The sequence below is a fragment of the Poecile atricapillus genome, chromosome W (assembly GCF_030490865.1).
Source record: "Poecile atricapillus isolate bPoeAtr1 chromosome W, bPoeAtr1.hap1, whole genome shotgun sequence".
NCBI classification, from domain to species: Eukaryota; Metazoa; Chordata; class Aves; order Passeriformes; family Paridae; genus Poecile; species Poecile atricapillus.
Window position 1 is genome coordinate 16411014 of NC_081288.1, and position 25164 is coordinate 16436177.

The 25164-nt window shown below is 39.8% G+C and overlaps 1 protein-coding gene across 1 annotated transcript in view; it reads right to left on the minus strand.

Annotated features, from left to right (window-relative positions):
• Nucleotides 1-21138, minus strand: part of LOC131591890 (basic helix-loop-helix ARNT-like protein 2) — a 30794-nt gene extending 9656 nt beyond the window's left edge. Inside the window, exons 1-9 of the mRNA XM_058863000.1 lie at nucleotides 21078-21138; nucleotides 12910-13057; nucleotides 11634-11675; nucleotides 8841-8879; nucleotides 6242-6399; nucleotides 4504-4583; nucleotides 3435-3527; nucleotides 1429-1546; nucleotides 484-627 (exon numbers count right to left, since the gene is read on the minus strand). Coding sequence (XP_058718983.1) covers nucleotides 484-627; nucleotides 1429-1546; nucleotides 3435-3527; nucleotides 4504-4583; nucleotides 6242-6399; nucleotides 8841-8879; nucleotides 11634-11675; nucleotides 12910-13057; nucleotides 21078-21138 — 883 coding nt within the window. The remainder of the gene's footprint in view (nucleotides 1-483; nucleotides 628-1428; nucleotides 1547-3434; nucleotides 3528-4503; nucleotides 4584-6241; nucleotides 6400-8840; nucleotides 8880-11633; nucleotides 11676-12909; nucleotides 13058-21077) is intronic.
• Between the last annotated feature and the right edge of the window lie 4026 nt (nucleotides 21139-25164).

Below are 25164 nucleotides of genomic sequence, written 5' to 3' on the forward strand. Positions count from 1 at the left end.
TACACTGATAAATTACCTTTACTATGAAAAGGGGAAAAGAGGAAAATTCATACTTTTAAATACAACACAAAAAGTAAATCAGAAAATAAAATTGGTTTACTTGCTTTTCTCCCTTCAAAATAGTAGAGTTTGCAGGCTTTGTTCACTCAATTATCTTCAAGACATAAGTTATTTAGTCTTATTCTTCTGATCTGCTCCAGTTCTTTCAAATATTTTCCTGAGATGTCTCAAATTTGACCACAAGAGACCACATGCTCCTACCGAGCCACTGTACCTCAGGTTCCTCCCTCCCTCTTTCCAGGAGGGCACCAGGAGGAGAGAGAGCACAATTAGACTGTTTTTCAAAAGGTGTCCCTGGTTCATATTTCCACTGCTCTACAGCTACTTGGTGAGATCAGTAGGAACTAGAAAGTCATTAGTGACTCAGAATTTAAACAAGTTTCAAGAGAGAAAGCCCCCACTTCATCTCCACTCTCTGAATACCTTTCTTCTTTGGGTTGGGCAAACACTCCTTCTCCTCTTTGACTGTGGTCCTGCTACACTTTATCCGACAGAAGAAGGAACGTCGAGCACCAGAATTCAGCCGAGCTGGTCCAGCTTGGAAATCTGTGTGTACTTGCAAGCCAGCTTACAAAGATTTAGTAAAGTAGTTAAAAATACCCAAAACCAAGCAATAAAACTTCAGAAAACAAGATGTTTTCTGCATTTACCTCCCAGAACATTGTCCTTATTGTTTATCTGCCTAAATTTTGTCCTTACAATTAAAAAAAGTCTAATAGTTTAAATAGGGCAAAGAAAATATGATTGACACAGATTCCAAAATTAGAAAGAACTACTAAACTATTTTTAAACCCTTCTTGATATTCGTAATAGAATAATGGATGCTTTATAAACTTTCACCTTGCATTTGGTACAAGAAAGAACTGCAAAAGCCAGCTATAAAATAGGCATTAGCTGCACAGTACACAATGCTTTCGTTATTAGAAACAACTGTAAACTAAAGAAGGTTTGGTTACATTGGGATCGACACTTAGCATTTTCAGAGGAGACAGTGATTCTTGATATTGAAGTATTTTATCCCATGTTCGACTACATCAGGTCTTTTGTATTGACAAGATCTAGCAAATACAAGAAAAAAAAGTAGTATGCTGGTAGGAAGAATGTCAGACCACATCTTGGTAAATGTTTAACAGTGATTTCAGTAATTTAACAGAATTTCAGTACTTCTTATGTTCTAAAATCAAGGGTTTTTTGGGCTAGCTTTTCAACTCTAAATGCATTTTAAGCAGCAGATACGCATTCAAATGTTTGTTTCATAGAAATACCTCAGGTTTGTTCATCCATACAAACACCTGAATACATCCTGACTAATAATTAGATTTATCAACATCTCCTGAAAAAATCTGAATATGTCCAGCTCTGACTTACTTTTGCCATCTACGAGCTTCTCCCTAGGCGAGACGTCTGATGAAGAAAGTTGTTCCTTAACTTTTGCAACATCTTTTGGATGTAAGTAATCAAATAAACTTTGTCCAATTAAACTGGCCTATTAAAAAAAAGAAAAACCAACAAAACCCAAAACATGAGGACCATACCATTTTGGAACAGGACCTCACACATTATTTATCTCAGGAAAACAGTTGTCCACACCACTAAAAAAAAGTCAGTACCACATTACTCCAAACATTAATGTTTTGTTTTACATCTCATTTGTCATTGTTTAATATAATTTTTATTTAAAAACATAGTTTGTTACTTCCATTTGAAAAACAGCAGATTTAACAGGAGATTAAACAAGTTCTGTACAACCAAATGCTTTTATGTAAATAATGCAATTCTTGGTCTTAGCCAAAGAAGGTTATGCACAAAGTACCTCCACTCTCAGATTATTGGGGAAGGAGAATGAAGTATTCAACTATCTCATGACTCTGAGCTCCAATTTGGTTGGACAAAGTGGCACCACTGAGCCAGGAGCAGGCTGGAAGCAGGGCTCAGCTCACCACAGAACTCCTTAGCAGAGGGTGTTCACAGGGATGTCTCCAGCTGGGATGCCTTCTACCTGCTCACTCTGTTCATCCCAAGTAACCGACCTGCTGCACCACTTTCTTTTGGAACAGGAAAGAGTTCTCATAGAAGTGGGCCGGTTTGGGTTTTCCACTGCTTACCTTCAGCACAGCAGCCAAATCAAAGAGTAGAAAGGAGTTGTGTTGACAAGCTCTGCTCTAGACTCAAACTCATGATAAACACCCAGTCTCCTGCCTTCTCCCAGTCTCCATTTAATCCCAATGCAATGGGAAAATGCTGAGTGCTGCTGAGATAACCTAACAGCAACATTGCCAAAATATACAGATGTAACAAACCAGATCAAGCTGGAGCATGCGTTTCAGAACCTAGAACAACTCCCAAATAAGCTAATAAATCCATGGGTTTTATTAAAGTCAGTCATGTCCTTTGAATCTCTTTGTCTGGAATAGAGGAGACTTAAGGGTATGGAAGTAGGTATGTCTAGCATGAGTGACTCCAGAAAGGCACTTTTAGTTCTTGAATAAAATCAATGCGGAAGTTAAAAAAAAACAAAACAACAACAAAAAAAACACAACAAAAAAAAAGCTCTGCTTTATGTTTATTCCCCTAGGATGAATCATTTCACTTTAATTTAAAAAGATAGTTTTGCACTTAAAAAAAAAAAAAAAAAAGAGATAAAAATAAATCTATGAAAGAATCCAGATTGGTTATCTGTACATTTATAAAGAAAATGAAGATCACACAAACGGTTTCAAAAGTAGACAGATGGCAGCACTAACTATTTTAGCCTCTGTTTGTGAAACAGAAGTCATTGACACAAGAAAAAATTATTATCTCTTGATTACTTGTGGTAATTGCCCATCATATTAAACACCAGCTAATGGAAGGTACTTCTATTTTTCCAATTTCCCTTATTCTACAGGCAAAGCTGGCTCCCATTCAGTTTCTTTCAGGTTAAGGGTACACACTCGGATACTTATTGGGGATGATGTGTTACGTAGTGCATCCAAGCATAAAGGCATCACCAAGGAAAGCTTTAATTAACTTCCACTGCTGAACTGCCCATTTTTCTTTGCCTAAAAAAAAAACCCACAATCACTTCACTATGTGAAAGAAAATCTCTTGCACACAGAAATTAGGACATCTTCAAATTATCCCTTCCTCTCAGACTGGCAGTTTTCTTAAGGATAATCAGCTGAAATCAGGTGCTGTTCCTCAGGTTGGGAATACTGATGTACTTGCATATACTTTCTTACAGGATAATCAGCTTTACTCTGAGTAAGGTTAAATCAAAGAACTTCCAAGAAATTATACACAAGGACCGGTTTCATGTAATATAGAATAAAATACAAAAGTTTTAAAATTCCTAAAAAAATGCAAGATAAAAGCAAACAAGAAACGATAACTACCTGATCATAATTAAGTATTTTGCAAACTGACTCAGAGACAAACAGAATTTTTCCTCTGTTGCATCCAACCACAAACAGGAATCCATCTGCAGCCTGAAATTAAAATAAGCAATGAATATTAATGACTACAAGGAAGCACACTTTTAAACCTGATTTTTTAAATTAAATACAAGAAAGCTGGAGAGGGACAAGAGGAAATGGCTTCACACTGACAGAGAGTGGGTTTAAATTGGATATTAGGAAGAAATTCCTCCTGTGAGGGTGCTGAGGCCCTGCCACAGGTTGCCCAAAGAAGTTGTGGCTGCTCCATCTGTGGAAGTTTCCAAGGTCAGGCTGGATGAGGCTCTCAGCAACCTGGTGAGAGGTTTGCTCAGAGGAAGGTGTCCCTGCCCATGGCAGGGGGTGGAATGAGATGAACTTTGAGGTCCCTTCCAACTCAGGCCATTCTGTGATTCTATAAAAAAAGCAATTAAGATTGCAAGGACCAAATGAGGCCTTCAACCATACACAGCTAAAGTTTCTTAAAACACATCTTTGGCAAAAGTCCAGCTACAAAACAGCTTCTTTTGGGAGCTTCATTTACAGAGCTTGGCAAAGCATTACTGCAGCAAAGGGGAAAAAAACCCACAAACCTAGCTGTGAATGAGGTGTGTGGGTTTATGAAGAAGAGTGCAAACAAGAGGGAAGATTTTATTCCAGGTATTTTTTGCACCTTTTTCAAAGTACATCTTTAAAAGTGTACATGAAGGAGAGCCAACAACTATGAGGATGTTCCTGCATAATTGGCAGCAGTCCCTGCAGTTGCATGAAGATTTTAAGAATGGATGTATTAAACATGTATTAAACATGCAGACTGTACACAGATTATTGTCCCTTCCAGGGCTGCTGCCTGCCATACTCCCAAACCATCTCTGCACACCTTCATGAAAGCCCGAGTAGTGAACAGAGTTTAGAAATCAGTACAAGAAGACAGTTGCCTGAAGGGAAATATGGGAGAAAAAGCACTGTCCGACTAAAAACTCGAGCTTTAACAAGGACATGATTTATCTGAGAGTTTCCTCCCACTTACCCTAAGGATTAACTGTCGCAGTTCATCATCCTTCAAAAATGAAGGTTTATACCGGACTTCTGAGTAGGAGCTACTGGAACCTGGAAAATGGATGATCCACAGAGATCATGTCAAAAGTTACATTTTAAAATCACTTTTAGTGGAGTTATACTTGTTATGTCTTTCAGAATTTTTCTCTATGACCCCAAGAGCTGAATTAAAAAAAATAATTCAAGGTTCTAGAAATTCTAAAAATGAAATTAAAACAAATCTCAAACATACACTGGTAATGAAAACAGACACATAACCAGTTTTTTTCTTCCCTTTATTAATACAAACCAAGGAAACTTCTGTTCAGATATCATTATTGTACTGCTAGAGAAATGGTATTATGAGAACTGAATTTTCTAGAAACATTTCATAAGTATATTTCAGACCTCTTAACTAAATTTTCTTTGCTGAAATGGATTAATTCCAGTATTATCAATTATATTTTGGCATTAATAATGTCTCATTAATACTGTAAAGCCAGCAATAAAAAAACCAGACTATTGTAGTTAAATCATATGTCTCACTAAATATAGTGAGAATGACTCACTGCATGTACTGTTCTAGCACCCATGGCAGGACCTCTATAAAATAATCTTTGTCCATTACACTTTTATCCGTTAAACTTCTATATTTATTTTTTTGTTACATTTTTTGTAACAGTTGAACATTTCAGCCAATTTCATCATTCACTCTAACTCCACATAATATCTTGTATTCTCTTAAACCTTCTGTTTTGAGGTAAATACAACTGTGCTGGGTGAAGTCTAGCTTCCGCATCCTGTTGTTAAAATACAAATGGCTTGAGCTGAAGATTTTTTGTTTGAACTACAAGTGCAGTTACTGCCCTGCTGGTTTGTCACTTTATTTCTCTGTGCAAAACTCTCAGTCTGCTTGAGCCTTTAGAAAACCCTCAAAACCCTTTACACCTGAGCCATTCCATGATTCCATTACTGTCAGCGTAGCAACATAATTAATCTTCTACACTTCTTTGACCCAAAACTAACTGGGTTCTCATTAGACCTGCTTATTCATAATCAGTGGGTTTTGCAACGCAGAGTGTCTTTGATCTTTGCTTAGAGTTGAACAAATTATTATTCTGAAACAGTGGTGCCCAAACTCCCCAAATATTGTGTGCAACTGAGACTCTGCAACCTGTATTTGGATAGTTTTTTTGGGGGTGGGGGTGTGGGAGAATCCCAAAACCTAGCAATAGCAAAAGGACAGCAAAGAATATTTCCTGAGTTGATCCCCACACTAAACCATTCCCTAAGATCCATGATTAGCTTTGCTCACTGACTGAGGCTATCAGAAGTTTCTGTTTCTTGCTACTCCCTAACACGTGAGAGTTTTTATGATTTTAATGTAATGAAAATAATTTTGTTGAAGTATGTTCTGTCTTGCAACTTTCCTTTTGACTCCTGTACTTTCTAAAAAGTATCAAGGAGTGATCCAAGAGCAAGGCATGCCCTAAGCAGACAGAAAATATGGGACACTGAAGGGTGGCTTTTTTTCTGCTATACTAAGCAAAAATTTAGAATTAAGTTCTGACAGCTACAGACACGTACATTTAAATGAGGAGCAGACTTGGAACTAAATACAGTAAGGAAACATAAAATAAAATACTCTTGATTTATTTAAAATCCAGGAAAATACACACTATAGCTCCTACTAGAATAAGGATTTACAGGATGATGTTCCCTAAACTCACCTTTTAAAGACTTCAGGTGCTGCACAGCCATCCGTAGCACTGTGAGTTTGTCTAGCTTTCGGGCCATGGGATTGCACTGTGGTATCATGGCAGACAATTCCTCTATCAAATTATTCATTTTGTCTCTTCTTCTTTTTTCTGTTTGACTGTGAGCCTCTCTAAGAAGAAAAATGATTTTTAAAGAGTGATGTAGAACACATGATTTTCTCCAAAATATTCAATTCCATTTTGGGAATGGAACTGTCACCAGTACTACTGCACTGAAACAGTTTTCATATGCTACTTGTATTGGACAATTGAACTGGATTCACTTCAACAAAGATGAAATGATCCAAGTAACGATGTGAAATACTGAGAAGAGATATCTCAAGCAACAATTTGATTATATTTAGCAGGAACAAGAGGTTATGAAGACTTATAAGAGTTAAACCCTTCTTGTGACCTTCTTGCCATGCAAATGATGACCTGGACACCTCAGTGTATCCCAGAGAACTCGTGATGTCATTGGGAATCAATGAAAGACATTCCTGCTCCCACCTCTGACTGTCCTGTGTAAGATGGGGTGTTCATTCTGCTGCCTTTTAAAAAAACCCACAGCAATAAACATTACTTTTCCACACACTTCTAAGAGATGGAATGGAAATGGGAAGAAAAAGCTGTGCCTTGTGTAAATTACCAGAATTATTTCAGAAAGCTTCCCCTTTCCTGAAAGGCTGTCTCAGGTTTCATCTCCTGGTAAGCCTGTCAAGAACTCAGTCACAGAAAGAGCTTCTCTTCTCGGACAGTTTTCATCAGAAAACTCCTTCTAGGGCACATGACTGCACATCACAAGTGCATTTATAGCTCAGGTCACCTTTTCTTTACTTCTTTCTAGAGCACTATGTCAGCTTTTCAGCCCATCCCCTCCCCTCTTACATCCTCTAGCAGATCAAGGATAGTTTCACTCACTCTCTTCCTCCCTTCCCAGAAGACAAACCAGCCACTCAATTATAACCCAAATGATTTTTCTTTCTGATTGAGGCCAGACACAGTAGTATAGTTATGCAAAACGAGGAATAAGTTTTCGTTAATTGATCTCCAAAACTTTCTTGTAGGCATAGTGCAACAGTATATTCTGCAATAGCAGAAGCTATTAAAGGTAATAAAGTTAACTACACCTGGCCTATTGAGAAAGAACAAAGTACACTTTTGAAGATCTACCTGATGATTATTTTAATTTTTTTCTTTTCAATAAATGCCCTCATCACACAACTAATTCTGGGTCATTCTGCCAAGCACTTTTCTTTCTTGAAAGCCTTTTTTTAGAATTAAGTTTTTGAGTTATGCTCAGATCTATGGGTTCACTCAACTCCTCCTTTATGTCAGGCAGGAACAACCAAGTAGTATCCTGTGTATGCTCCTTGAACTGTGAACCTCAGGAAGATACAAGTATTCCAGGAAAGGGAACAACCTTCCACATCTCTGAGAGTAAATAAGGAGTTATAAAAAACTGAACAGGTGGGTGCAGAAATTCAGGGGATGACTGGATGATTGAAAAAGCCTTCTGTTGCTTGCCCCAGCCACAAAGGTGAAGGGAGAAAAAGCAGGTTCCATGATAAGCTTCAGACAATACTGCAAAGAGATAACTGATAAGCAAACCTCCAGAGACCTTTGTACTGATTCTTTACCCCTCCAACTAATGCACCAAAAAGTAAGGGAAAAAAGTTAACAGTACCACATAAAAGCCATTAAAGCAATGTACAACAATCTTATAGAGCAATCTGGGATACTCTGTGAAGAAAAGATAATTTTGAAGTGAAACTGTAAATATATCTTGGAACATTTTAGTTTCTTTAATTTTGTTTCAATTACAGGAACACTTCATAATTACTAGCTAGCATACTATATAAATAATACTTCTGACAGCATGCTGAGTGGATTATATATTTCTAGTTTGACATCTCTGCTCACGGGAAAAGTGAGAGACTTATTTTTAAATCGACTTTACAGCACAGCTCTGGTTTTACTATGTGGCTTGTCTGTAGTTTAAAATATTTGTTTGGCTGAACTGTGGTCACACAACATTTCAAATCTTGCAAGTGCTCTAGGTGAATTTCAGTTTATATGAGTTCAAAGTTCAATGGTGAAACTTGAATAATTCCCCATATACAAGCTTGTTCTAGAAAAAGAAATCTTTGTTGTGCTTTAGCCAAATCCACTTCCATGTGGAATAAATTCTAAATACCTCCAGAAGCAGACAAATCTGGAAAAAACAGTTCTCAAATTCATACAGATGAAGGATCAGCTCCTTATACATGACTTGGGTGTACTGCATTTAATTCTCACCTTAAAAACTTCAACCATATGTTTTTGCTAAACCATCTGAGATATCCTGCAGTAACTTTCATCAAAATTATTAGCAAATAAAACCCTTAAAGAGGCTTTAAAAATTACTATACATTCAGCAGGGAAAAGGAAAAGCTTTGATAGTTTTTGATAGTTTGATAGTAGCAGGGAAAAATATTTGATAGTTTTAATGAATATTACCCACAAACTCATATTTTACTATTGTGAATCTCAGTATTCACAAACAAAATGTATTGCTATTGAAAATTAGTACCTGAAATCTTTTACTTTAACATGTTCTTCATCTTCACTTCTAGAAAAAAAAAAATTACAGGGTTTTACATTACATATTTAATACTAGGCACTTCTTTCCTCCCACAAATTCCAGAAAATGCTACAAATTAACTGTGGCTCCTGCAAAAGCAAACCCACAAAATCTCTAAATCATAACTGACCTAGCAAGTGATGCATAACAGAAAGAGACCAGAGCACAACTGGCAATATTCACAGTTGTGTGAACATATTAAAGGGAGATTTCATAATTATGGGGCCTTTTTCATTCTGGAGACAACAACATTATTGGAACATTCAAATAATTTAAGACTAGACTTTATTTTATTTTTTTGTTTCAAATTTTATATGAGATTATCTATTTATGTTTTTATTTCTAGTTATCTTATTGTCAAATTATAAAATAAGCTATCCTAGTTTATAATTTAATAAAAACCAAAAAACTTAAGCAATGACTGGGAAGTCATAAAGTAATAAAACTGTAAATGAAACACAGTCATAAGTGTCTGCAGCACAATAAACACTCCGCAACAGGAAACTATAAAGGATGATTCAAACAAGGGCAACAAGCTTTTCTTTCCCTACGGCACTGCACTGTTCCCCACTCTTTGGGAAGAATTTATGGCCTTGGTACCATGAGGATCAAGAGGAAAGGACAAGCAGGCAGCAGCTGTCTCCCATAAGTAAACAGAAGCAGGAGGATCCTTGGAGCTTGAGGAAAGGTGCCAAAAGCTGCTGCTACCTGTAACTCAGCACTGACCCCAGTGAGGATCCAGAAGCCAAATTAAAAATGCAGAATCTGGTATTTCACTGGACCCCAGCAATCTTCTAGACAGTCTGATAAACCCAGACACAGGAGAAGGTTTGACTCACAATACTCCAAGACTTTCATTCATTGAAATTGGTTCCAATTTAGATGAGTTAGCAATAACTAATATTTTCCTTCCATTTTAAAAGAAACTTACCAGAAATATCCATATACTGTGAATTCCAATTGAATTTACATTCTCTGACCATAACAGAAGAGGTAAGGAGGAGCCAGACCAGCTGCAATGCAGCATGTGCCCTATTATTTAACTTACTTTCTCCCTCAGGAGCCCCACTTAGGGAAAAAATCTAGCACAAATTTGCTGCTCAAGCAATCCGTCCCAGCCTTCAAGGGATTTTTATAGCCTCTGTCCTAACAGCTGTGGTGTTGCTGATATGAATAGCTAAATTAAAACTACCTTGACTACAAGAACAGAGGGTGGAATTCCACTTTGTGGCTATCATGTGGGTATATTTAATTGGTACTAGAAAGGACAGAATGGGTATTAATCAGAAAAAATAAATACCAGCTTTTCTCTACTTTCTCCATTGAGAAATATAAAATTAAATATACTTCCCCATTTTTTCTAAAATGGAAGCAAATGTTTTAAAGGCAGAAAAGGAGGTTTTTTTGTCATACTTTCCATCATGAGCATCATGGAAAAAAATTCACGATGAAACAACCAATTCAACCCCAAAGAAAGACTTTTACACCACCCTTTAAGCTATGCACCGAAGAGTGACTTCCCTGCAGAAAGGGACCTGGAGGTGCTGGATGCAGTAGGCCCAGTTTAAGGCAGTCAGAGGGCAAACCACATCCTGGGCTCATCAAACACCAGATGGGCAAAGAGGTGATTATCCTGCTGTCCTCAGAGCTGGTGTGTCTTCACTTGAATATTGTGTGCACTTCTGGGCCCCAAAATGTGAGAAGATGTTTGGTGAAGATGGGAAGGTCCCTGAATGAATTCAGAGGAAGGCAACAGAGCTGATGAAAGGAATAGAAGGAATGTCCTGTGGAGAGTGGCCAAGAACTCCTGGTTTGTCTAGTTTGCGGAAAAGGAGGCTGAGGCCACCTCCTTGCTCTCTGGAGCTTCCTGAGGAGGGGAAGAGAGAGGTGCTGAGCTCTTCTCCCAGATATCCAAGGATAGGACACAAGGGAATGGTTCAGAGCTGTGCAGGGAAGGTCTAGACTGGACATTAGGAAGCATTTCTGTACCAAGAAGGTACGGAAACACTGGAACAGGCTTCCTAGAGAGGCGGTCAATGCCCCAGGGCTGTCAGTGTTTAAGAGACATTTGGGCAATGCCCTTTACAACATGCCTTAACCTTTGGTCAGCCCTGAAGTGCTCAGGCAGTTGGGCTGGATGGTCATCGTAGGTCCCTTCCAAGTGAAACAGCCTATTCTATAAAAACACTGCATGGCTCCCGACAAACAAGTATTACCCAAGTAAGGTATCCAGATACAGAAAAAGAAAATGCAACAAAGTAATCATGTAACCCTCCTGGCACATCTATTCCACAAAGGGTTTGCTATGCTGCACAGCCATCTTGTAACAGCATTACTTTAACACAGTTATTACAGCTCTAATTTAAAAAGCACTTTAAAAGGTTAAAACAACCAAACAAAAATGTTTACATTCACCAGTCCTGGAAGACTGTGACAGCTTTCCTCCACCTCCCTAAGTCTTCTTATTGAACTTGTACTTTTCACTCCTTCCCATTCTAAACTTCAACACTAACAAGTTTGGTAGAGCTGGAAGCAGAGCATCATCTTAGAAAGAACTATCAGGAACCCTTAACATTGGATGGAACTGTTCCTTAGCTGGATGTTGATCCCCTTGTGCTGTACACACACCTGCCCTGGGATGAAGCACTCCTCAAGGAACCGCACAGCTCATTCATCCAAACAGCAAAGTGTGACAAGTTCACAGAACTCAAAACAGAAATGGATTCATTCATAAAAAAGTACCTTTTCTGAAGATCACCATCAACTTCAACTGCAGAAACATCCCTGTGGAAACAGGTCATAAAGTAAGCAAAATGGAGTTTGAAGCACAATTAGATGACTTGATAGACTCAAAAAGAAAAGTCACAGAAAAATTTGAATGGTAACTCCACTTGATTGGTTCTCTTCAGCAAGATTATTAGTCTTAGAACTTAGTTACTACTTCTTATATGCCAGTACTTTTTAAATTAATTTTTCAACTTGGGCATTAATTTTTTTATCAGAGAGATCAAAACTTCAGGGAAACATTACTGAGGAACCAACACTTTTACTGAACAGATAAAAATCAACAAGTGATACTGAAATAGAATGGAGACACTTTTTTTTTCCCCAGAAACTAACACATTGCTGGAGTTTTCAGATATTCATGTGATACACTTGATCATGACCCCCAAGTTGACAATTACATCAACACCCAAAGTACAGCAATGCTCTGTAGATTAATGGACTACATATGGAAGACACAGTGATTAAAGGAATTGCTTTAATAATCACAAATACATGTAAATCTCTTATTCCCCACCTTTTAAAGCATAGATTTTCCACACTAGTTTGGGGATACTTGTAGTGCCTTGTGTCCCTTACTTCTGATTTACACAGCTTTGAACAGTTCACTTTTTTAGTTAAATGGTATCTGTTTGGCAGTTACAGAACAGGGCAAAACAGTTGACAGTGTCACCTCAGCAGTCAAGTATGACCCACTTAAGAAGACTGAGCACTAGGACTGACAAGAGGACAGTCGCCATTTTTAGGTCACAGGTCTGTTTCCACATCTAAGGAGATGGCTGCTCTGGTCACTGAAGCAGCAGTTCCAGATCAAAAAACTTATCTACTCATCTTGTTTCATGCTTGAAGGTAAAATTCTAGTATGTTCCTGGGAGACTTCAAGCAACTTAAGAATTTGCTTTTACTAGTAGGCAAAGACTGAGAAAAAAACCCTAAAATTAGGATTGAAATTTCAGTATTAGAGACACATTATCTAGACACTTCAGGCCAGGAAAAGGCATTATAGGATCCTACATATATCCCTTACATGTAAAGATTATTTTTTCTATTTTTAATAATTGGAGACTGTCAAAGAATACATTTGGAAGACATTGTAAATATAACGGTAATAAACAAAGGAAAGAGGATTAGAAAGGTGGAAGGAAAAGAGGAAGGAAAGACAATGACCACATTGCATAAATATCAGATGAATGCCTCAGATTTAGGTTGACACAGAGAGATTTGATTCACTTACTGGTTATCAGAATCACTTCCCTTGCGTTTCCTTGGAATGTCAGGCACAGCAGCATTGAAAGACGTGGCGGTGGCAGGTTTAGTGACTGGATTCATGAGGCTGGGCACTCCACAGGGAATGCAGGGGCTCCCATCCACAGAGAATTTATCTGTCAGTGAGAATAAAGGCTCAGTGTCCAGCAAGAGCTTCATCACTGTGCATCCATTCTCATCCTCATTGTGACAAAAAGTTGTCTGTGTGTAGCTTCTGTGTCTCTGACACAAAAAACCAAGGCTGCACTGCTTGCAAGGTTGCAAAGCCAAGTCCAGCACAGAGTGCACCACCCTCCCACAGTGCTGCAATGATCTCACCAAGCCAATCAACACACCAAGGCAATATGAACCAGCTCTCCTCTCACACAACTTTTGTGCTTAAATCCCCCAGCACCTCAGACATCCTGCTGCAAAAATCACCAGCTGTGCCATTTGTCAGCAGATCAAAACACTGTGGCTCAAACTAAATAAACATTAAAAATATATTGTGAACTATGAATTTTAATCAAGTGGGATATCCAAAAAATGGAAGTTTGCTATCATCATATTCCTGACATAAAATCCACAATTTACAGAGAACATCTGTCATAGAAGTTGGAAGAGTCTCAAAAACTTGTCAAGTTCCCTTCACAATTCTCCTCTTAAGGAAAATCGTTGTTTCTGGGAAGGACAGAAGAGAAGTCACAAGCCAAAGGAATCCTAGCAACCTACTGGGAAAGGAGAACAGTCTCAAGGAACATAAGCACTATTACACTGTTTTTCTGCCTCAACACAGCTATCACAAAGAATCACCCAGCTGATGTTTAGGCAAAGAGCCAGAATTAACTCTGTTTCAGCAAATGCAGGAACTCCTTTAGGCTCCATGTGCCAATGGGGACAGATGAGAGATTAAGAGATGTCATTTAAGGGAGCAAAAACCAAGAGAAGTACTTTGAAAATCCAGCAAGAAGAAAAACTGGATGCTTTCCTGTGAGCTTTCTCTCTTTTTTTTTTAGCATCTGTGCTGTTTGCAAAAATGTAGAAATGTGTAAAACAAGGATACCAATGGTATTTTTATCCCTCTTAAATGTAAACAGATTCACAACAGAAAAATGACCTTCTAGGTTTTCATTTGGTGTTGGAATACACCTCTAGAGAGTTAAATGAAAATAGGCTAATACTCCAACAACAGCTTGCCTGGTCTTCCATTAATCCTCCCTCTATCAAATCAGACAACACAAAGTCAGCCCCTGCTTTATTTTAGAAAGCTCTTTAACTCACACGGGAAGTTTCAAAAAAAGAGGTGGAAACAAAGAATCAGCAAATACTTGACAAGTAAGTGACAACCACTGGACATCTGCAACAGCAAAAATTCTAGTTATTTCAAATACACATCACATTCAAATTAGGGATGTTAAAAATATATTAAAAGAAACTACACATTAAATACTATAAGTATTTATATAGGACAGTGGTAGATGTCTGAAATATTTTTATGATGAGTCTCCCTAAAATTGTTTTATATTTGTTATTAACACTATTCCAAAACAAACAAAAAATGCTGACTGATCCAAATAAACTGTTTATATAAAAGGAGCAGTTTTAATTCGTCCAGGTGACAGCATCCTATAATTCCTGATTAAGCTATTGAAGTATAATCAGTCTTGATGAATATTCATAAAAGAGTACTTACTAAACAGCAACCTACATGGTTTCAAGACCAGAATGCCTTCAGCCCAATTGATCCTTTCGTCCTGGAACAAAGCAGGACAGCACAGACCCACTGACCTAAATACTGCTCTGCACACAGATGGCCAGCCTGCTTTCCAAACACTTCCCTTTAAAGGAACAAAATCCAAGGCCTCTTTTACAGGTCTTCCAATTTATCTTCAATATTATTAAACAGCTATGTTTTTCCCCTCACACACAAGAAACAAATTCTGGATACTGTACTTATCTATTCTTCCTTTACTAACAAGACCCATTTTCGTTATTCTTAACTGAGAAAACAAAATATGCTTGGATTACCAGTAACAGGGACCTATTAAGAACTTCTACACTGCAATTATAAAATGAAATATTTAACACTATCCCTGGGACAAACTAAATGCCAGTCCGATGGGTGGCTGATCTTGGACAAGAATATAAGGTTAAGAATCTGTACTGATCCCTGACATGCTCAGCATGCAGCTTTATAATCTTTATATATATATATTTATTTTTTTTTTCTTAAAAAACCCATGAACCAAACCCAAACCCCCATCAACAATGCAAAAGAAAACAAACAGAGAAATAAATTTAAAGCTTCAGAACAACCAAGCATGATATAACAGTGATTATGTGGAGTTTAACAGAAGAGAGAACATCTTTTTAATACCTATCACTCACTGAGCAAGAAGTGGGCAGAAACAACTCCTAAAGCCAAGGCAGCTTCGAGAAGTCAGGAAGGGTGATGGAAAATAATCTCTGAGGGCTCCATAACAGCCATCATTATGATACTGGGTGATTCCAGGGTGCTCACTCTCTCCCTGGAGAGTGTCCCAGTCTTGTGTAGGCTGTGATGGAAGATTTCTTTCACTCTCTGGCTACACCACTTTGGGAGACCTGGCAAAAGGATTTAACAGGTACAGATAATGTACCCCAATAACCAGGGTGGGCTTCTATGATTGGAAAAAGTTGTATTTTTAACTGTCATTTGAGCGTCTGGCTGAATCTCCTATACTTGCATTTTCTGTGACTATTTTCATACCACTGACATCAAAACAAACACCTCTAAACATACATGAAGCAAAATGAAATAATTCCCAATTTCATAGCACACTTGCTTCATGAAAAATAATATCCAGAAAGACACATCTTCATTACAAATTGATGTTTCCTTAAAACCGAAATCTAAATAGTAAATTCTAAAACTACTAGAAACAGTCTAAGTCAACTAGAGATGTTTTGTTTTACCACCTTAAAGGCTTAACTTACTTAAACTAGTCTGGTTTGCAAGCCAAATAAAATTCCAGCTGAGAAATGACATTTTTATTACTGTTCATTCCATTGCTAATGCCCTGGAATACTGATAACCAGATTTTAATGGCAAGTGAACAGTTCCTCAAATACATCTCTATTATAATCTATGTCTGTCTCTCAGCATTAAGCCTATATGCTTATCTATACTAAAATTCAAAAATATTTTAAAAGCATATTATGCACACTGGGACATATGAAAATAATGAGAATAATACAGGAACTCCTCCACAGGAATCATTCCCTCTGTGAATAAGCAAAGACCACCCAAAGAGCACAAATACATATGCAAAATAGCTCTTTCCCAGTAAGTGTATCAGAAATGAAAAAACTTCTAGTCCCACACTTATTTTAGTGTATTTCATAATCGGGCAAACAAAATATTGAAGGGATGGTCATCAATATATATTTCTCATAACAAGAGCATCCCCTATTCTTGTGTTTTTCTACATGGAAAAGAAACACTAATTAGAGCCCCCAAGGGGCTGGCAAAGAAGGGAACAACTGCAAAGGAGCTGCAGGAAACAGCTGTTTTGGGGGGAGATATAAAGACAAACAAAATCAGCCATATTCCTGTATCAGCAAAGTTTCTGTGTCAATCCCATGTAATGCATCAAGAAACAAGGCTTGGGGAGACTCCACATATTTCTAATTACTGACAATAGTATTTTCTAATCCCATGCCACATTCCTGAGCTGTTTTCTCCACCAACAGTTTTAAGGTTTTCAATTCTTAAGCAAACACAAGCTTTTAGAAAAGGTTTATGTCCAAACTCCACCAGCCATAAAAAGGGAGATTCATCGGAACCAATAATGATGTCCACATCTGAAGTAGCCATTCTGGTCCCTCCTGGAGGGAGGAAGACATTTCTAGGGTGATTCATCTCTCCCCAGAATAGATTCCTACATTTGGCTAGATGAAATAAAACAGTTCTAGGGTGATTCATCTCAATCTAAAATAGATTCCTACAGTTGGCTAGATGAGATACAGCCCAAGAGTGCCTATCCCTAGTCAGTAATTACACAGGGACCAAAGAAACCACCTCAGACTTGGACATCTAAAGATAAGTGAGATGAAATCCACCCCAAGTACAGAAATATCAAACAATTCTTAAAACATAACAGCCACAGACAGTACCTGTTTACATCACATGCAACAAGTTCAAGCCCAAGACAGGCTTTCCAAATTATTGGCCTAATTATGCACTACCTCAAGACCACTCACCCCCAGCAAGGTTAGCTTTTCTCTCTGTGTTTGCAGGATACATATTAGCACTCCAAAAATCATCAGGAAGATAAAAGTCATGTAGCATTAATTAACTAATTAATTAAAAGGGCTGTCAGTCAGCTCTCATTTAGCCAGTTTAAAAAAGAGCATCCAAATTCAGCTACCAAGATATTACAGCAAAATGGGCTTGAAATAAAATGTCATTGAAGAAGTACATTTATAAAGCTTATGGTGACACTTTCCAAAGTCTGGGAATAAGTGAGACTTGGAGAAATGTGGCAGCTCTGCAGCTAACTAAATTAATAATGTGTTAACACTGGCACAACCTTTCCAAAAATAAGGAACTTTTAATCCAGCTTCCTATTTTGAAATACTTTCAAAGAAAAGGAGAAGAAAGACGCTGCTTTGAATTCAGATTTCTAAGATCACAGATACCACAGACTTCTAAAAATGTGTATTTTCCAAAGGTATGTACTTGGTATGCACAAACCCCTACAGCTAGGAATTTGAGCTTTGCCAAGTTTGAAGACCTCCAAATTCTGGTAGAAGCGAGCATGAAGTGGTACCTGAGGGTTGTGCAGCCCAGCCAGAGCAGTTCCTTTTAGATTGTAAAGTTCTGTCACAATCAACATGTTTTTTTGTGTGGGTTTTTTTTTATGTTTTGTTTTGGTTTTTTGTATTTGTTTTTAGGATGTGAGATGGAGCAGCTCTGCTGGGAAGAAAGGCTGAGGGAATTGGGATTGTTCAGCCTGGGGAAGAGAAGGCTTTGGGGTGACCTCATTGTGGCCTTGCAGTGCCTGAAGGGAAGGCACAGGAAAGATGGAGACTCTTGACAAGGGCCTGGAGTGACAGGACAAGAGGGAATGGCTTCACACTGACAGTGGCAAATAACTCCATGCCATATAAATTGTTTTATTTTACTGTGGAGTTACCTTTCTAAAACTTTAGTTTATTTTAATGAATTCTTGCTGCAGATATTCATTAGAGACTGTGAAAGCGACACACACAGCCTACACACATAAGTAGTGCATGAGAAAGAAAGTTACAGGTGCTGTGATATCAGTTTAAGGTTCTGCACATCTGAACACCTATAAAACAAAGAACCATATTTTCTACACATAGCTGAGAGTTGTACTAAATATTTTTCTGAATTTATTTAGTTTAAACCTTTAAAATAGGCAATGGAAAAGCATCTTCAAACTACTTACAGCAAGTCTGGTATCAAGATCATCACCTACAGTACCTCTTATTGAAAACTGGGACAACAATCTTTGGAATGAAATCCTGAAAATAGTAGAAATGTATGAACTAAAGCAGCTTATTCTTTCCCTAATTTTTATAAGTATGTGTAATACAGGAGCAAGATGCTTTCATTACTGAATTCTCTGTATTTTATGAACAACACTATCCAGAGAATAAACTCTTCTATATTAAGAACATTGGATTTGGTTTTAATCTCACAAAATGAAAAAAGGAAAAATTAAAACACTCTGAATTACGGACATTTAAATCAAATAATATCACAGGCAAGTGATTACTCTCTGCTTCTATTTTTACTTATTTTCATCACCTGGAAGACAAGCAGTCAAGAATCACAACTTACCAGTTAAATACACATTTGCTTAATAGATTTCAAACACCAAATATTTGGCCAAAGCTATTAGTGTATTAAAAAGTAAAATAAGGAAGGAACCAGTTAATGAAAAGATCCTCCCCAAGGCCTGGAAAGGGTACCCTGCTTTCCTAGGCACTTCCATGTTCACACCAGGTAGAAAGCACTGATAGGAATCGGGAGTCTCATATATCATAGCTCACTTCTGAAAAAAAAAATAAAACAAACAACAAAAAACAAACCACAAATCCTCTCCAATTATATATTCCTGGAGGAATGGTGGACAGTTGTTTTCTTGTAAGTTTTGGAATCATATGATTGCAAAATGCTGACTCCTATCAAGTCAGCTGCAGAACTTCCATTGTTTTAGCTGGCCATGCAATCCAAACAGGGAATTTTCAACAGTTCCCAATGATTTGCTTCCAAAATCACCCACCAAATTATTTCTTCTTACAATGAATTTGATTCTTGGATGTGAACTGTCCAGTTTAGAGTTTGTTTTTCATAATGTGCAAATGTACCAACAATGAGGTGTACACTCAAGTTAAAAAAAAAAAACAAAAAAAAACCTCCAAAACATTAGGGAGGTTAAGTTTAATGTGACCCTATCCCACTAACAATTAAGATACTTTTGTCTTAAAAACAAAGAAATACAAAACTTGTTTCTTTAAAATCCACTAAAAGAACAGGTATAAACATAGGCAGCAGAAGAAAGCAGGGATGGGGTTTTAACTCACAATAAAACATAAAACCTATGGTTCATTGATTTCCCAAATGTACTTGTAAATGGAAATGCCTGTGTGTTTGGAGGTTTCTTCATTTTGATGACTTTCTCTCCTTTCAGCATATACATGATACAGAAACAATAAATTTTAAGTTTTAAGCAGAGTTTAGCAGACTGCAAAAACACTACTAAAAAAAAAATCACAAACAATACTTTGTTTTCAAACACTACGTTATTTGCCACAAAATTTTACAACAGTGTTTAAACAATCAAGCAGCACAGACATAAACATGTCAGGGATTTGAGACAACCAGGATCCCCACATACATTAAAATACATATAACACAAGAGACATTTAGAAAACAACTACTAAACCTAGAAGAATTGGTGCTAACTACACAGAACTGCAGCGATGGCTCAGGAGGGATTGGGTCATTCCTGTTTCCCCACAGCCCGTGCAAAACACTCCCATCTCCTCAGAGAGAGGAAGCACCCTACTCATTTCCAAACAGGAACACAAGCAGCTGTTGGTTTACAACCAGCCCTGATTTATTACCAAAAACTTATGATTAAAAACAAGGAAAGATCAAACCTTGGTCGCCATACAAGCTTGGGCAGGCACACGCAAGCACACACACATATATACACAGAGAAAAGCCAGAATCACTATACCTTAAATACTAAATTATGTTTACCTTCCAAAAAAAAAAAAAAAATTCTACTAGAGTTTCAGGAAGGCAAGGCTACGTGTGTACCAGAAACAGTGAACCACAACTGTAACAGCTTTAACTGCTAAGTTTAAAAAACAAACAAAGAAACAGAGCTTTTTAGTGCACATAGCATCAGTACGATGACATATCTGTCACAGCAGTACAACACACAGTGACCATTACACAGGGGATGCCAAGAGGACGGTGCCAGGCTCTTTTCTCTGCTACCCGGTGACAGGACAAGGAGCAATGGACAAACTAAACACAAGAAGTTCCACCTCAGTGAGAGGAAGAACTTCTGCACACTGAGGGTGGCAGAGCCCTAGAACAGCTGCCCAGGGAGGGCCTGGAGTCTCTGTCTCTGGGGCCATTCCAAACCCACCTGGACACGCTCCTGTGTCACCTGCTCCAGGTGACCCCGCCTTGGCATGGGGGGGGGGGGGAGACTGGAGCATCTCCAGAGATCTTTTCCAAGCCCATTCCGTGATCCTGAGTTTCCGTGTGGGCGCTCCAGGTATCTCCACTGAACTCCACTGAGCGGGAGCAGCGAGCGAGTAGCGCCCAGCGGGAATTAGACATAAACCCGAGCGGCCCCGGAGCGGCCCCGGGCTCAGGACCAGCCCCGAGCGCCCTCACGGAAAGACGACACTGCCCCAGGGGCACCAGCCCCACAGCAACACCCGCCCGTGCCACATCACCGAGGCGGGCGGACAGACAGACAGGGACAGACAGAGAGACACAAACAGACAGGCAGACACACCCCACGCACGGCACCCGCCATCGCCCCCCACGCACGGAGCAACGCGCGAGAGGGGAGAGGGAGACGGGGCACCCACCGCCCGCTCCTGGGGCGGACCCGCTCCCACCTTCCGCCGCCCGCCGCTCCTCCTCGGCGCCCTCGGCGCTTCCCGCTCCTGCTTCGGCCATGGCGGGCGGCCCCGTGCCCCGCTCCACAGCGCCCCCGGCACCGCCGGCATGCAGGGGGTGAGCTGAGGTGAGCAGAGGAGGAGCCGCCGGCGCCGGGGAGGGAGCTCGGGCTGCACCCCCTCAGCGCCCCCGCCCCGCCGCGTTCCCGCCCCGCCTCTCGCGAGATGTGCGGCCATGGCGGCGCCGCCCGGGCCCCTCATGGAGCCCCTCACGGAACCCCTCCAGAGCGGGCTCGGTCCCCGGCGTGCCGCCACCCGACAGCTTCGATTATAAGTGCAGCCAACGCCAAGCACTCGAGAGACACACCGATGGCTTATTTCAGAGCTGCCCAAGCTTGGGTGCTCTGTGGTAGTACCGCAAATCAAAGCACTACCAGCGGACTTTTCATGCCATTATTTATACACGGAAATTCAGAGTAAGTTTCCAAGCACAGCACCTCTTTTAGGATTGTTTAGGATTTTCCATTTAAGTTTCCCATGCAGCTGACTTCTACGCATGTCTTCACCTAGGCAGGGTCTTTTTGACACGTAGACCTGGAGTATTTTGGCAAGTTGGCAATGTATATACAGACATACATCTGACATGTATCTGTATCTGTATGGTACATCAGACAACACTGATTTACTACATCCTTAAAATATGTTAGCTCCAGGATGTCCTTGAGTAAGGGATGCTGGCAGATGCCCCTTGCAGTGGTTAGATCTCCATACTTGCTGGTTAGGTTTGGAAATACAAAATGATCTTAGATGAAAGAGTGTCCTGACATCTTAATCTTAATCTTAACATATTCCCCATTCGGCAGCACTCGGGCCCCTACCCTGCCCGCATCCCCAGGCTGGGCAGGGCTGATGTTCCTTTCTCTGGGTGCTGTACAGAGGATGCTTCATCTGAGGGACCATCAGGATCTTGGAGCAGTTTTGGTTGGCAAAGGCCTCTCTGAGTGGTCAGAGAGAAGTCACATCTACCAGTGCAAAGTAGCAAAAAGTAGGGGTACCTTTCACAAGTGTATCGAATTGTGTTAGCAGACTTGTAGCTGGGTTTTGGCCGTACCAGGAATGCACTTCTCGAGTGAACCTGCCTGTCATGGTGCTCTGGTTCACACACTGGAGTGTTGGTGTGAGTGAGGTGTGTTCCTTTTGTACAAAGACTTCAAGGTGCACCTGTAAAAGATTGGTGTGTTCCAATTCCATTTCCCACTGGAGCCAGTCAGAAATGAAACCTCTGCAATGCTTATGGACCTCAGTAGTGCCTCTTCCACATGACAGAGCCTCTCTTGCTGTCCTGCCCTGTGCTGGCACAGCCTGTGCCCGCTCAGTTCCACTTGCTGTGACAGAAGAGGCTTTTGTTCAAGCACACAAATCCTGACATGGGCCATCCCCATGAGCTGCACAGCTGCTGCTTCTCTCTGTTGGGGAAACACAATATAAGAAAAATCTAAAGCTCTCAGAGAATGTCCAAAGTAGGGTTATGGAGATGATGGTGAAGGGCCTGGAGGTGAAGCCACACAAGGAGCAGCTGAGGGCACTTGGTCTGTTCATCTGGGGAAGAGCAGACTGAGGTCAGAGCTCACAGCAGATCTGCAGCTTCCTCACGAGGGGAAGAGGAGGGACAGGCCCTGAACCCTGCTCTGTGTGACCAGGGACAGGACCTGAGGGAATGGCCCTGAATTGTGTCAGGGGAGGGTTAGGGTGGGTATCACAAAAAGGTTCTTTCCCCAGAGGGTGCTGGGGCACTGAACAGGGTCCCCAGGGAATGGTCACAGCCCCAAGGCTGCCAGAGCTCTGGGAGTGTTTGGACAATGCTCCCAGTCTGTGCAGGGCCAAGAATTGGGCTTCAGTGATCCTTCCAACTCAGAATACCCCGTGATTCTATAAACTTGGGTATGAGGGAACCTAAAGTACAGCTGGTATTTCTCACCAGTGAGGTCAGAGCTACAGGGTTGGTGGCGTGTGGAGAAAGCTCCTTCTGCAAGTGTTCTCCCACTGTTCTGGTGGCTTTCCCCTGTCTGTTATTAGTAATGGGGATGTGGAGCTGGGAAGAGTAGATGTAATATTTTGCAGAGGATATTATGTTCTTTCATCATCAGTTCTAGTAGTCAGTATCTAAGTTGTTAAAATTTATGTCTTTAGAGCTGCAGACAAGGAATCAGTTTTTTCAGATCTGGAAGAAGAACTCCCAACTATAATGTTGAGGATAGTTTCTCAGATGAAATCCTGAACTCCATTTGTGACCTCTTTTATAATTGGAAGCTCCCAACACATTTCCCATCTGATGTGGAAGCTCCTTGTCTGTGTGGGAGTGGGCAGCTCAGCATCTTGCCCATGGCAGAGCGCAGGGATTAGAGCACGTGGAAGGAGTGGGTGCATGGCTCTGACAGAATATTCCAGAGAATAGGCCAGGGAATCATTGTTCCCAGCTGGAGATGCTGTTGAAGAAATCCAGCTGGAGATGCTGTTGAAGAAATCCCATGGTGCTTCTGTGACAGTCTCAATGTACACTTATTCATAAGGTACTTTTTTCCCCTTGGAAATATGACTTTTCATTTTAAAACTTTATGTTCTATGTAATCCCACTGTTACTACTGCAATTATATATATATATATATATTTTATATATGTATGTATATCTCCATCATTCTGGGTTCAGTTGGCCTTGCAGAGTTTGCATTGAACAGAAGGAATTAAAAACCCTTTCTGCCCTAAATAAAATAAAAAAACCAGAAGGGAGAGCTAAAAACCAGGAGTTAAGATGCTCTTGCTGTCTTTGAGAAAACCATTAGCACTAATGTACACTTATTTTATTCATATACCACAACTGATACTGAGAAAATTTTTTAGGGATTTATTCCCAGGAAGCGTAAACATCATCTTTTGTTCTGCTAAAATACTGTCTTGCCCCAGTTTTGAAGCTGGGAGCTCCCTCCTCCAGGTTTGCATCATCAGTGGACACACAAATGTTAAGGGGATTTCAGAAGTGAGTCAGCCACACTGACTGAAAATGTTTCAGGGACTCAGGAACCAAAGAAAGCTGAAGATGGCTGTTGTTATAAAGTTCAATGAGTTAAATATTTAAACAGTTCCCCAAAACTGTTTTAACAAGCTTAATAGATAAACAGCTATTAAATACAATCTCTCTTCACATCAGAACATTAATGAGGACATTTAAATTTATCTTTTTTTAACTGACTCACTAGAAACAGAACTACTGTACCTGATTCACATTTTATTTCATATTTTTTAGTGCAGTTGCAATTCACTGCAGAAGTTTATGGCACCAGGTCAGAAAATCAGATCAGTCTCTTGGCAGTGTGTCTGCCTGTCGTGTTCCTCGTCCATGGTCAGTGTCATGGCACCCAGCACTTGGATAACTCCTACAAACAGAAAGCGCGGCCAGATCATTAACAGAGATTTGAGACATCATTTTTATACTCATTTCTTATTCAAAGTTGATGATGGGGCTCTTTGCTGAACCTTTAATACATGACAGTAACTGGTGTTTATAGCACAGTTATCCGCCAGTCGTGGCAGAGCAGGATCCCAGTTTATGTAAGGCACTGATTTTGAGTAGGCCACACTTGATATTTTTGCCCCATTTTAAGGTGAGCACTTTCTCTTGAGTAGCTTTCAGCAATAAAATAGGGAACAGAACTTTTTATGTAAGCCACAGATAGCCTCTTTTCTCCAAACAACTTATACAACAACGTGCTAAAGGGGTAAAAATAACAATCAAACCTCGGGGCTGTTAAATAATAGCCTGAGACTGAGCAGTTAAAGTGTCTTTATTATTCCTCCTTTTTTTCCTCCAAAGCATAGCATGTCTTAACTGTTTCCCAGGACATGGAAGATGCTGTCCTGAAGATATGGATTTCTTTCTGTATTTGCTGGGGCCAAACTGGCCCCACACACACCTCACTGACGAGATCTGGGAGAGGGAACACTAGGAGTCATTCTCCATTATTAGGGTGCCTTGTGTTACTTCTCACAAAATCATCCCTAGGTGACTGCTCAGGGTGAGCCAGAGAACTTT